General features: G+C 42.3%; 2 protein-coding genes across 2 annotated transcripts in view; both read right to left on the reverse strand.

Annotated features, from left to right (window-relative positions):
- Window positions 1–694: 694 nt before the first annotated feature.
- Window positions 695–14,791, reverse strand: part of snx19b (sorting nexin 19b) — a 39,117-nt gene continuing 25,020 nt past the window's right edge. The window contains exons 12-15 of the mRNA XM_078284290.1: window positions 3,359–3,543; window positions 3,156–3,243; window positions 1,891–2,008; window positions 695–1,480 (exon numbers count right to left, since the gene is read on the reverse strand). Coding sequence (XP_078140416.1) covers window positions 1,457–1,480; window positions 1,891–2,008; window positions 3,156–3,243; window positions 3,359–3,543 — 415 coding nt within the window. The 3' untranslated portion in view covers window positions 695–1,456. The remainder of the gene's footprint in view (window positions 1,481–1,890; window positions 2,009–3,155; window positions 3,244–3,358; window positions 3,544–14,791) is intronic.
- The window catches only part of LOC139917005 (interleukin-18-like), a 66,703-nt gene continuing 53,844 nt past the window's right edge, over window positions 1,933–14,791 (reverse strand). The window contains exon 5 of the mRNA XM_071906023.2: window positions 1,933–1,944. The gene's annotated coding sequence lies outside the window, so the exon portion shown is untranslated. The remainder of the gene's footprint in view (window positions 1,945–14,791) is intronic.

The following is a 14,791-nucleotide window of genomic DNA, read 5'->3' on the forward strand; positions in this document are numbered from 1 at the left end:
ACTTCATCAAGTCATCTTGTAAGGCAGAATCATATATATAAAAAATTTAAAAAAAAAGCACTTCCTACCACAAGAAATGGCATTATTTTCTGTTGGCACTGGCACCCGCCTTATTCCTTTCAGATGAATCAATTGCACTCATGGACAGAAATCCAAAAAACGAATAATTTACAATCAGGCAAATAAATAGGTTAATAAATAGGCAAAAATCAAATGTTATCACAATGGAACAGGGAAAAAGACAGGAAAGAAAGAGTTTAAGAGCAGAATGAGACCATAAAATCAGGATATGAGTGTAACAACAGTGGAACGGTAGTAACATTAAGGTGGACAGAGAGGATATTGTAGAATATTTGGACTGGACCTCACCTCTGAGTCTCTCAGGCCAGCCGCACCTAAAGACAGCAAGTTGTCTCAGCTACTAAAACTCCCTTCATTGTAACTTCTACCATCTGCTGCAGATCTGTGTTAAGACATAAGGACTGGACATCACTGTGTCACAATCTATGAGACATAAATAATGACCTAGGCTTTAACATTAGCATTAGGATATTATTAATGAGGAACTAGAAGAATTACCTGTATACAGAGCAAGAAGCTGAGATTGTTCATTAGCATCATGAAGGCCATAGAGGAAAACGGTAAAGCAGTTCTTCAACAACATGCATAAAGCGATGATGACTCCGAGATACATCTAATGTGCGTTTTCATTAATGCCAGCTTGTTAGTTAGCTTGCTGAGTAACTAATGTTACATGGCCATTAGCAAGAAGTGGCTAGTAGCAGCATGTTGCTTTTTTATCCATTCACTTTTACTTTAATGTCAATGAATAGACGTTTACCCAAACCACTGCTACCCTTTTCAGGCATTTTTCTTTTTCCAGCCTGGTTGCTATATATTTAGACATTAATTGTGCATAGCCAATTCTCCGATGGACCTCCTGATGGCACCAGCTGTGGTTGTTGGGGAAATTTGTGATGAAACTGCAAAGCCTCTGAAATATCTTTTATCTGACCAAGTCTTCAATACAGTGCACTGCATGAGTGTTCTCCTACACCTGAACACTTGAGTGCAGGTTAGGAAGAGATCACTACCTGAGGCGTTTCATCCCTATCAGTCACAGGAAGGCTCAGATTTAGGAAGTACAGTACAGTCCAAATCACACGTGTGGCTCAATGCAGAGCAGGTGGGATTTTGAAGATAGGGGCAACAGAGAACAGAAACAGCAACGATAATCCCCAATAGCCCATGTTCAGCCTTAAGCGGGGAAGAGAGGCTTCTCCAGAGTGGAGCAACACTTGTGGGTTTTCCTATCCAGGGACTCCGGGAGGGGGTGAGGGCAGAGTGTGAAGACCATCTGAAGTGAGTTTGTCCAAAGCCGGAGGTTTTAGCGAGCAGGAAGGGGCTGGATGTGGAGATCGGAGGAGGCTTTCCCACGTTAAGATCCGATCGCTTTTCAGTACAGCACATCAGAGATGTTCTGGGATCAAACACAAACCAGGTGCTCTCATGTAATCAAAGCTGGTTCAAATGTGTGGTGTGTGTATGTGTGCGCCTGTGTATGTGTGTGTGTGCTTGCGTGTGTATGTGTACAGCACACCGTGTTCAAGAGCCACATACGTCAATACATCAAGGCTAAATTGGAGACAGACCTGAGTGACCTCAGGGTCCAAATCCTGGAGTTTAAAGTGGGGACACTGAATATGCGGTCTCGCCAGATGCATTCACTTTCACTCCCATCGCAGAGCATTAATAGAACAGGAGCAGCCACGCTTTCACACAAGCTTTCAGTTCATTAGTGGTGAATGATCAATTACCATCGTGAAAAACTGAACCTGTGTTTGCAAGTGTTCCTGTGGGTGAACATAGTCTAGATTTGCCCCCTCATACCAGCAGTTTCTCTGGGTTCTTGGAGAGGCTCTGTAGCAGGCTCCTCTGGAAGTCCTCCTCAGGTATTTCAGGAACCAGGAACTCCAGGAGAAGGTCACATATGCAGTAGAGCAGGTGTCTGGGGTGGACAGGACCAGTGGTCAGCAGTGTAGAGATACTACCCATTCTAAATTTTGGTCAAAATGTACCTTTCTACTCAGTAAGTGTGAGAGAAAACAGAGAATGCAATGTAATGGGGACAACATGAATCTCATATTGGACTAATTGTGGCAAAGAGAGTACATGTCCTGGGCTGGTTTTGGAGTATCAGGCAAGCCCCTGTTGACCCGTCCTAGTCAGTTACATAAAACTGACTAGGACCCGTCTTAGTCAGTTGCATAAATACCTTATCCAAAATGTTCCAGGAAATGAATATACGGTACATTCCAATGCATCTGCACTAGCCACTTTGGTATCAATTCATGGGATAAAATCCTCTTCCTTTTAAGAGCACGTTTAACAACTACAGTAAGATGCCAGTGCTTAGACATAAATGTTACTGACTAAATATTAATGACACTAAGTGAAGTCACTTTATGTTAACCTGGCTGATGTGTAGGCCCTTTGTTAGACTTGGGACTCTGTTACCCTCTTTTACAATGCTAAATCACACTTGTTTTGAATCAAAACAATCAGTTTTGGGATTCAGCACTGTTCTGGTACATATTATATTGTGAGGTCCCTAGCTAAAGCCAGAAGTAGTCACAAAATAGTCTAGTGGGAAGTCCTGTTATGTAGAACCCAATCAAATGCTAGCTCAATTTTTGAGTGTATTTCTGTCAGTCAGGGTTGTTTTATGTTTTAAGTACTTATTGAAACATTTCATCAGATTTGGATGCATGCTGCGTTGCCCAGAAGTGACATGCTGAATGAGATTAACAGTCTGGTGTTGATGAATCTACCATCTGACCACCAGGCATATCTTAATGTACATGTCTGGTTGGGGCTTTGCATATCGTATCGGAACACACCATAAAGTGGGGCCGACTGATTCCAAAACATGGCTTGGTTTTACAGCCCCAAAGCCTTTTAGACCTCTTTAACAGTTGCTTATATCATATATACCCCTGATGTGCTGCAAGAGGATGATGTCATGTCTGTAAAACTTCCGACACAGCAGCCGTGCGGTCTGTTGTTTAGTGAATAAATCACTTCAAACTGTTTGTATGATTGCAGGCGAGTCTCTCTTTGTGTCTGTGTGTGTGTGTGTGTGTGTGTATACCTACCTGTTAATATATGGGTCCTGCAGAGAGTCCAGTGCAGTCTGCCAGCTGAGTTTGTATTTGTCGGAGCCCAACATATCTGAGACCAGATCTGGGAATAGAGAGATACAGACATGGAAGTCCCAAAGCAAACCGCAGTCACACAAATTACTCAAGGTCAACTGTTCATTTTATTTAGCCGTGTGTGTGTGTTTTCCCTCCTCTACCTGGTAGGAGTCTCATCAGACAGTGCAGGACCTGCTGCTTGGTGTCGTCCTTCTCCCGCTGGCTGCGTTCAGGTGGGGGAGCAGCAGGCAGCGCCCCGCCTGGCCACACGGCCTCCTGGAGGACCCGCAGGTACAGCACCCAGTACTGGGTACATGTCAGGTTGGCTATGCTCACATCCAGCCATCTGTCATTCACAAACACACAACGGTGGGACATTAGAGTTGAGGCTGCGTGGAGTCTGCGTACACATCAGGATGCTTATTGATGCTTATTGACTCATTCATGCATTTATTCAGATGACAATTAAGTTTAAATGTATCTGCTTAGAATCACCCTCCATCTCATAGAGGAGCATGTAAATGGCGATGATGCATGGAGAGCTTTGGCAGAGAGGATAGAGGGAAGAGACAGAGGAAAGCATGTACCACAACGGCAGTAACATGTCATGACAGGGAATACCATGAGCAGAGAGGGGGGCCGAATGGAATAAATAACTCACAGCGATCTTATTAGATAATAAATCTGACCATAAACATTTCAGGTCCGGTTTCCAAAACATGCCCCTCTTACATAAAGCTGCCCTGCATCCGTTCTGGTCCATCTTATCTCTAGGTAGGACGGCCTCGTCCCTTGGCAGCAGTTGGTTGACCTTCCCTCATTAAGGTGTCAGGAACAGTCAGCAAGTTCAGTGTGTCGCGACCTCGTCATCGTGCCTGACCCAGCCGATCCCGAGTGATCCGGACCAGCCGGTCCTTTCAGACGCGACCCATGCCTCCATGCGTTCCCATACGGATTTGAAGCTCTCGTGAAATGAAGTCGGAACAGAGGAATAAGCTCAGGCCTGTCCTCGTCTCATACGGAAACTGATCTCAAACTTGGTCCACGTACCCATACTGGATTCAAGATCTTGTGAAGAGAAGAGCAAATGAAATAGGCTATGTGCAGCTAGGAGACTTTGACCCTGTCATTCCGACCAGACCTTTTTACACACCGAGATTTACCGTCTGAGGGATGGAAACACAGCTAGCCGCCATCCAGACTGGATGGACAGGTTATTTAAAGCCCACAGTACAGACTAAAAACAACATCTCAATGTAGCCCAAGCATTCAAACATAGCAATGGTCAAGCCTTTGAAGTTGTAGTAGACACCAGCAAGCTGGTAGTAGTCTATGTGAAGAAAGCATACAATTAGATAATACACTGACGCTGCAGTAAGTCCCAGCTCTTTGGCCAGACTACATGTTGGCCTGAAGGTGTATTACTGCATTGCATTCTATTATGTCGCATACGGAAATTGCCAAGACATTATAACTGTCATGGACAAAAGATGGCAGCTATAAGAGAAGCCTGTATCATACTTGTACGTTTGACTGGGTTGAGCGCCCTATCATTTAATTATCTATTGTATCCAGACTCATCGTTCAGATGTAGACATGATAAAACCTGGTTCTAACATGTTTAACACCATGCAGATGCTGTTACATAACACTGTTAAAACCACAGAGCAGCGTTAAAAAGAAACAGGGACCTCCCTCCAGGCCCAATGTTATGCTTCTCTTGCTCACTTCATTGGGCCCCTTAATGAAGTTATTTCATTAGCTTTTTTCTACCCGGTTACCACATGATGTTGGGCAGCACGCAAAGAAACTATGGATGGACAGTTGTTGTGCCAGCCACAATTTTGTGGTTTTCACAATTTTACACGCTTTTATCCCAAGGTATTTCATAACAACTAGAAAGAAGCCAAGCCATTCTTTGATGACATCTTCTGTTATTCAAGTTGTACAATTGCAGTACAGAGCACACTAGGCACGGGGGATGATTGAAACTCAATTTATGTAAGCAGTTATATCTTTCTGATAAGTTGATATGAAACAGCATTCCATGGATGAGACTTCAGAGAAACTAAGAGATCTTAAAATGTGACGGTGAAAGAGGGAAACAAACAGAATTAGAGTTAATATGAATTCAGCAGTGGTTGTGAAATATTTAGCAAACAACAGTGTCTTGCTCACAGAAGATACACATGCAGACACACACAAGGTAACTATGGGCCTCGGGTATCTAGTAAATTTCCCTTTTTATCATTGAAGTTTTGCCTCCTCATTATTATAAGCTCACTAAACCACACTGACTGATGATTGGCCGCTGCAATATGGCAGCACAGTACACAGGAAACAAGAGCATGTGGACACTAGAGCTGCAACGATTAATCGATTAATCGATTAGTTGTCAACTATTAAATTAATCGCCAACTATTTTGATAATCGATTAATCGGTTTGAGTAATTTTTTAAGAAAAATAAGTCAAAATTCTCTGATGCCAGCTTCTTAAATGTGAATATTTTCTGGTTTATTTACTCCTCTATGACAGTAAACTGAATATCTTTGGGTTGTGGACAAAACAAGACATTTGAGGACATCATCTTGGGCTTCGGGAAACACTGATCGACATTTTTCACCATTTTCTGACATTTTATAGACCAAACAACTAATCGATTAATCGAGAAAATAATCGACAGATTAATCGACAATGAAAATAATCGTTAGTTGCAGCCGTAGTGGACACTGATAGCTATTACCACTGACAGCTAATACATAGACACAATAAAAACTGAGGAGCTATGATGGCATTATTAGGCCTGATTTACAGTTCGGCAGAGATTTCACAGTGACTTACAGTGCCACAACGGTTCCTTAAACTGTTTAGGGTTTTAATCTTAAAGCTGCGCTAAGCATTTTATGTAAAAATACAGCCGTCTTGTCAGCCTAAATCACAAAGTGGGGCTACAACAGCGTCCCATCCTCACTAACAGAGACGCTGTAGATTCGCCCAAATGAAATTCAGGTGTCGGTATGGTCACTGGTGGGAAATCTTCTCCACAGAGGAAGTGATGAATCAAAACTTAAGAGTGAAATCCAAAAGTGTCTCCTAAACAGCAGTGAGTGAGCGCTCCGTCCAGAGAAAGCTGGACTCACCAACGATGGTTGAACCTCTTGAACACCTCCACCACACATCAAGAAGAAGACAATTAGTTTACTGACATCACATTACATGATTTCTGGGTTTTGAAGTCTTCAAAATTTGAAGTCTTCAAAACCAGTTACCTCTCGCTGCCAGCTGGGGCTGCCAACGTGCGAAGCTGCCTAGTGCAGCTTTAATCTAAATGGAGAATGATTTCCTTGTCTTTATATGGTTTAATTCAAGTCAAACAAAAATTAGTTTAGTGCAACTCAGTATAGCTGGTGTTGTGCCTTTACATACATCTAATTTGACAGCCTGTTAGGTGCAGTAGAAAGTTGTCACCCATAGTAATGATGCCTACTCCCACAGAGGAAAACGTCATCAGCTTCTGCATGTTCACATTTTTGAAATATGCAGACAAATGCAAGATAAGGATTATAAAAGAATAAAAGAAAGGGAGCATAGGGATTTCAAGTCATTCCAGACCCAGAGCATGAAACTGTAAATTAGGTCTGAGACGACACTGGTCTTATATTCTGATGGCTATTGACACAGGGTGGAGACAGACTGTATGCGCACAAGTGAAAATCACTAATGCTTTTCTACAAGTACAAACATCAATAATGGCACATAAACACAATTATCCCTATGATTAATCATGAGCTAGAGCATTGAACACAGTGAGTGCACTAACCATGATCCTGAGTTAAAGTTAGTGTGAGTGCACTAAAAACAGACATGCAGAAAGAAAACACAGACCGAGTCTATGTTGAGCCAATAAACAGGCTTTCAGAGATGATGTTGGACCACACAGTTCATGCAGAGTGATGGACAGAAAAGAGGAGTTGTTTAACATCAACGGTAGTGCATTCTGCTCCTCTCTCCAACTGGAATGGGTGGGGTCAATGTTATAAGGTTCAGCTCATTTTGAATGGCACAGACACTGAAAACAAGACGCAGCGTTACCACCAAGAACATCTCTCAGGAGGGTGGAAAAAACAGGACAGCTACTACTACTACTACCCCTACCACTGGGCTCCAGCAAGATCCCAGCCAGGCCCCTTTAAAACAAGCCCATTACACATTCTAGCATGCACTCTGATTTCTTTTGACACTGCAAAAATATAAACAAAATCACTTAAGCCGTACTCCAGCTGGAAAATGACCTTGCCTAATTGACATTTAGAATTAGCCTGGAAAAAGTGACACAGGCAAGAGAGGCGGGTTGGGTGGTTGTGTGAGCAAAGAGACGGGAAGCCAATGTTCATTTGGAGAAGTGAGTGAGAAAATTAATGGACTGTCTGTAACTTGGCAGAAAAACAAGGTTGATGAGCGGCTGGTTTTTAGATCTTAGCACATTGGCCTTGCTACAGTTCATTTAGACTATCCATTGCCACTTAATGAACGTTTGTTGGCTTTGGTTAGGTTAGCCTGCCGTTTCTCATTTGTGTAGAAGAAAGATAAAATGTGTGCTGGCTGTGCATATTGATCCTTGCCTAATATTTTACTCAAGTTGAAATACCGACACTTCAGTTAAATTTGATACACATCTGAGTAAGAGCTCTTGCAAACTACGAGCAAAAATCATTGAGATTTTGTGCAAAGTTTCCCCACTAACAGATTATTTACTGGCAAATAATCTGATGGGTGTATCAGCTCACTGTTTTAGCTCATAACAAAAAAGCCACAGTATGAACTACAGGACGTAAAGTCCAGAATCATTGCTTCTTGTAGATACCAATTCTCATTGTAGTCAGTACTCGCATCTAAAAACAAAAGATACAAGTTGAGTAACTTTAAAGATGACTTAGGCACTACTCAGTATTTCAGTCTTCAGTCCTATAGGACTAATTTGTAGGTTTTAAGGGTACTTTTCGGACAACTGTTTTTTTTTTTAGCTGTTGTCAGAAAGTTAATGTATGTTAGAAAAGTAAGTTAAGTGAATGTTAGAAAAGTAACAGCACATTTCAAGATCTACTCAAATAGGGTTTGACAAACCCAATTTGGACTCATGGTTAGCAGCAACGGAGCTCGCCGTTTCAACCGACAGCTGACTTGGAGTCAATGTTCTCTGTGGGTCCAGGTACTACAGGTATGGAGGAGACCTTTTATATACAGGTCCAAAATCGCCAAACTTATCCTTTAACAGCCTGGCTTCTGACTGAGTACTAGTGCTTATGTGTGGCCCCCCATCAACCTCAGCCTGTTTGAATGCTGAGCAGAACTCTAGCATGGCTTCTTGGATCGAGCTCTGCCCACAGACTTTGAAACGTGAGCTCTACATGGCACTAGCCATCAGCACATACAGTACATTAATTAATTTATGTCAAAGCCCACTTGATGCCAAGCACATGAAAAACCAAAGCCTTCAGCTATACTAAATTTACTAGTAATTTGATTGAAAATAACAGCAAGAACATACTGTCCAGCAGCCAGTGCGAAACAAAAAAGAACAAGCTTTTTCTATACAGTTATATGCAGAGATCATGAAAGTGTTTTTGAGGAGATCCAACAAGTGCGGGGAAATAGAACTACTGTAGTCGTTTTTTCCCCTAACGTAAGACTGCGGGTCTGGCAGACATCATGTACTATGGTCCTAAAATAGCCCACTGGTTAAAAACAGAGTGTCCCAATCTAGCTTCACACTTCAGTTTAGATTAAGATGATGATGCTGTCTAGTCTGGGCAGTGATCTAATTGAAGGCACGCAGCAGACAAACGGTTCAAAATGTTCCAGGCTAAATTTCCATTTTGCTGAGACCAATCAAAATAATATCAAGTTCATTAAATTGCAAAATATTAAATCAGATTACTGGGCAACAATTTGTCAAGGACAAGTGGGAAATATTGATTATAATCACGGCTGCACAGCAAGTGCAAGTGAAAAGAACACAGATGTACAGTTAGGGTCATTTCTCAACATCGATATCCACACGCTGCCAACCTCAACTGCTGCATACCTTCCAAAAGGAAAGCCAAGGCCTAATTGAGAAGCTGTGTTGAAAGCACCAGATCATCTACAACATCATTTATCTACAAAGCGATCACACTGTTGACAGCATCTAAGTGGATCCCTGGGCAACATATAAGCAACTACATGCTTATTGCGCCCCCAGCTTTCCATAGTAAAATACATTTAACTCTACAATGCACATTTCAAAATCCCTGATAGACAGATGGAGTTCTGTGTAACATTCTGTGGAGTCGACATAATAAAAAAGCCTAAAATATCCATTTTTGAGTCAAAACTGGGAGTAAAGCAAATGTTTATTTCAGTACTCTCTGCAGCCTAAATGTTCAGCAGCATCATTTTACTGACACTGTTTTACTGACTTGTGCCATTTTGCATTGAATTAGAGTAAATGTTCCTAGGCAGGATGCCAAATACCTGCAGAGGGATGTTGTGACATAATATCTGGGTAAAATAATTAGCAAGGATACTATTGTCCTCACTGTCAAGATCTACATGCACATGGCCTGTATGTTCACGGTACTGAAATCCCAATCAACTGCAACACTAGCAAAACACCAGGGGAAAGCACGCGCAGATGACGACTCATCTTCAAGCTTATATCAGTCAGACACAGCACACGCCTGAAAAAACGTTGGGTGTTGTGTGGTGTTTTTGTTAAGTAAATTATGGTTGAAGCTTGAAGATTAGTCATCATCTGCATGTGCTTTCCCCTGCTGTTTTGCTAAAATAATTAGCACCATGGATACGGCGACATCTGAGCTTGGCTTCGATGATTTATAGTGTATTCATTTGAAGAGCATCATAGAATTATAATCTGGTGTCCAGTGGAGATTGCAATTTGCCACCACATATTTAACATTCTGCTCAACTCTTTGTAGCTCATCCCACTATTCAATTTGGCAGCATATACTGAAAAATGATGTGACCACAGAATCACAGACTGATGCAGCAACTTGCGGTGGGTCGATAGGAAACTAACTCAAACGCCTGCTGCTGCCTGTCTTAGCTCACACTAATCGTCAGCATCAGTTTTACTAGAGCCTGTGTCATTCACTCGAGCAGCATGTTTCTCTCCAGCTATATAAACCAGAGGTCCAGAGAGAACATCATCAAGGCTTACAGGGGACATGGAGCACAATTACCCAGATGGGATGCAGAGTCAAAAACAACAAATAAACACATTTTCATGGCTGGTCTATGCGAGTGTCTCCACCACTGCGCTCTGTTGCCTGGCTGTTATCTTAAATTACCTCCAGATGCCATAGCTACAGGCAGAGTCTCATGAGTACAATACACTCAGTTCTCTGCACCCTCATTTTCAGACCTAAACACATGGGAACACATGAGACACTGAATGGGATGAACGCACACAAACATCTCAAAACTTTGTTTGTTTCTGTTGTTCCACATCAAGATATTGAACATTTTGGTGTTGGTGCCTCTACAGCTTCACAACACATTTCACTCTACGTTAACAATATGTTTTTCCAGAGTTTTGTGAGTTTTCAAGACCTGATCAAATTCATTTCCAATTCTTTTCCAGACCTACATAGGAACTCTTAAGATATGTTCTAACGTTTGACTAACACATGTGAGGCCCTAATCCTACAAATTCACACAATACCAATTTTATATTTCAAACCCTACAGACAGAAAATAGTGTACTCACATCCAAAGTCACCTTATCTCAGGCGCAGGACTTTAATTGTGCAGTGTTTCAACCCAAAGGGAGACATAACCACATTTACCATTTTACCATTTGACCTCACGATGACCCACTTTGGCTTGAAACCTTGCATAAATAAGCTTACTGGGAGCAAGGCATGCAGATATGTCTTCCTTCCTTGTTTTCAACATTTCAAACCCTCACAATGTCACAATCAAAGAGGCTTCCTCTTTGACAGCCATAATAAGCCTCTACCTAACATCAGCGAGAGTAGAGATCTCTGTTTACCTGGAGTGAAACAATATATACCAAAACGGTATGCAAGTATGTCATGTACGCCATCTCAATCTCCAGACAGCTCTGTGAATACTGTAGATGTAAATGAATAAGGACTTGTAGCAAAAGATATATTGCTTTTTACAACTGAAGAGATTTCTTCCTGCGCTGGGCCTTCAACAAGTAGAAAATCTACAGAAACGTTTGCTAACCTCTGCCTACGTGGGTACTGGTGCAAATAGAAGTAGTAGTGATATCTGCATTTTTTTCTCACTAGAATGGAGAGGGAAAGTCATCACTGCTTACGGTCAAAGGTCAGTGAGGAAAAGGCTTGACTTGTCCATAGGATATTTTGAAAAACTGCAATACAGAGTACATTGAATTAAAGATGGCAGGGATTACATTTCCAGTAAAAGCTTAATTGCTTGCAGGCCGCCAACAATGACATTGAGGTTTTGTCACATTTTAAGGCAATGAGCTTTGTTGCAGGTTATTGTTTATAGCCATATCTCTTCAAAAATACTTGTTGTGGTAGTTCATGCAATAAATTATTGATGAGAAATTATTATGGCTTTTTAAAAAGGGAAAATGCATGGGGATTTTCTGAGGAACAAACACAACCATTGGGTTCTGAAACTGCACCAAAAACCTGTTTGAACTGTGATCTCAATCCTGAGGTACGTACTGAACCGTGACTAATATTAATCATTCCATCCCTACTGCTTACCCCTGTTCCTATTTGGTCTCAGAGGTCCATTGTCAGTACCTTGCTTATATCAGAGAGCCTTGCCTGAGAGGACAACAACAGGAGGAGGCCATGGACACCATGAAAACATGCACAGTTTACATCTCCACAGATGAGACCATTTAGCTGCAGCCTGTAAGTAATAAGAAGGAATCACCGGTATTGGTGTGGACAGAGCAATGAAGACAGTCAGGAGCCATGAGCAGATGAGCTCTGTACAAGATCATGACCCAGGGACTGTCTGCCTGTCCAGAGGGCTCCATTTTCATTGTATAACAGTGCAAATTCAGTTAGAGTCAGCGACTCGCCTGGACAGGCATTATAGATCAAGGGTATTAAGACAAAACACATCTCTCAGACAAAGAGGATGTTGCCAGGTAACTGTCAGCATGTGTATAAGGAAAACAGAGCGAGGGGTTTAAGGTTTATGTGGGATCTCAGGTGAATAGTTCTCTGCTGCAAATGCTAACAGTCCATGTTCTAGATAGGAATCCCAAGTAAAAGGCTACCACTGAGTTTCTTATTATCAACATACCCAGCAAGACACCCCTTGAGGATAGAAGTTGGGGGCAGCAGTGAATAACTAAGAAAGTATGCTGGCTTAATGGGCCCTTAGTAGTTGTGGAGGCATAAATAGGTTGTATTTAACCAAACTTACTGGAAGGCCACCACTGAGCGCCTCATACCTCCACGCCCACTAGATGCTCCATAGCGATAGACAGCAGGGGTAATAATGACAAGTGTATGGGACTATTGAAAAGGCTGTTTTTTGTCCTGTGGAGGTTTTATAAAGAATGTGTATGGCTCTGTACGTAGTGGACACCACAGTCATACTAGTACCTATAGAGCTGTAGTTAAGCTAAGTAGCCAAAACTATAATAAAGGACTGGGACAACCTTTGTGTACTGGTTCCCACAGGGCCCCCCAATTCAAGCAGGAATAGGATTGTGAGCTATGCGTGTGGGTTAGTGTCCTGAAGTGAGTGTTAATTTTCCTTAAACCTAAAAGTAAAACAACAATCCTGACTTTTTATTCCGGGCAGTGCAACACATTGTCTATTTTTCTAACTGTCCTAACATGTATCTCCAATGTCAATGATATATATCTATAAACTGTTGTAAATCCTCTGTAAAATCTTACATTTAATTCGTAAATTCCACTGTTTCTTTTACCAGCACCTCCTTCATGATAAAAATAACCTCAGTGCCAGGTGCTTACCATAACCAGCTCTATTAGAGTGACAAGCAGGGACAAAATTAGAGGTCAGTTGATGTTGTGAAGTGTTAATTGCCCGGTGTTAACACCCAAGTCTTACTCAAAACAGCCGTGGCTATAGACAGCAGCAGAGACTGCTAAGATTATTCATTCTATCTCTGTTTATATATATATATATATATATATATATATATATATATATATATATGTGTGTATACACACAAGCACAAAACTGTTTTTCAAGCAACTCAAAATGGAAAATCCAATATGATATTGACCTCCTGGGGGCAAATTTGTAAAGCAAGGATAGACGGATATGGACACCAAATTCCATGTCATTCCAAGCTGTGGTGGGAGATATCAAATTTTTCCATTTGGACCTGTAACTGTAGCTCCCCCCTTGGGTCAAACCATCTAATTTTGAAAATGCTACAACACAGTGGTGAGATGCATCATTCCCCCAAATTTTGTCAAATCTGATCAGTGATGCCTGATGGATAGACAGACGGACGGACCAATCCTTAGTCTCTCACCCACAATTTCATTGTGGGGAAGAAAAATCAGTACTTGTGTATCACTAAATTATTCCCGATCAGCACCACTGTAACAGATACAGACAACAACACAAACGCAGTGAGACAGAGAGATCGTCTCAAGCACTCACTCAGACACTCATTCACATCCATCCAGACTTTCTATCTATCCAACTGCGAGCAGCAGAGATGCCAGCAGTGAGCACAGTTGGTTTCACCTAACTGTGTGATGTGTCTGCTCCCAGTGAGGCATGCAGCTCAGTCCGGCCCTCTGGCCCCAGGCTCGGCACGTTACCGCCTCCGTTCATGCCGCCGTGCCATCTCGCTGCCGTCTGCCCTGCCATCTAAGGTCAGGTCTGTGTGTTTGTGTGTGTGTGTGAGTGTGTGCACGTGTGTGCCGGGCCTGGTTTTATTGGGACTGTCGTGGCGCCTGGTTCCCCACGGCTGGTCAAAACACCGACATCTGAAGTTACAGCTCCGTGCCAGACCCAATCATATGTGGCCCAGACAGGTTTACATTCACACAGGCTTGGTTTCACACAATTCACGCCAGCACACAAACCGACACGCTCAGCACTGGCGCACACCGGACGAACACTGAGATAGGCAAGTGCATGCAAACACCGAGATACACTCACACACACTGGTCGAGGTCCATTGCCTACGGAACAATAACATCTATTGAACTTAGTCTTTGCTGTCATCACCCTTAAAAGTCTTATGGCAACCACCGAAGAGATTACTTTTCCCTTTGGCGCATGCAACCACACAAATGTGTAGACACACACATGCATGCATGCACCCGCACCCGCACCCACACCCACACACACACACACACACACACACACACACAGCGGATTGCCTTCTACCAATTAGGGTTGACAAATGCCAAGTAATTCTATATGAGAGATTGTGGTCTGCTCGAGTCTTAGACTGTACAGCATTATTGCTACCATGAAAACCACCAAACTCATTTTCCAGTTACACTCTGTCAAAGAGATATTATTCAAGCAGGGGAAATGAAGAGGAGAGGGCCCAGTCTATACTCTGGTGTCTGCC

This window comes from Centroberyx gerrardi, chromosome 6, assembly GCF_048128805.1.
Source record: "Centroberyx gerrardi isolate f3 chromosome 6, fCenGer3.hap1.cur.20231027, whole genome shotgun sequence".
Lineage (NCBI taxonomy): Eukaryota > Metazoa > Chordata > Actinopteri > Beryciformes > Berycidae > Centroberyx > Centroberyx gerrardi.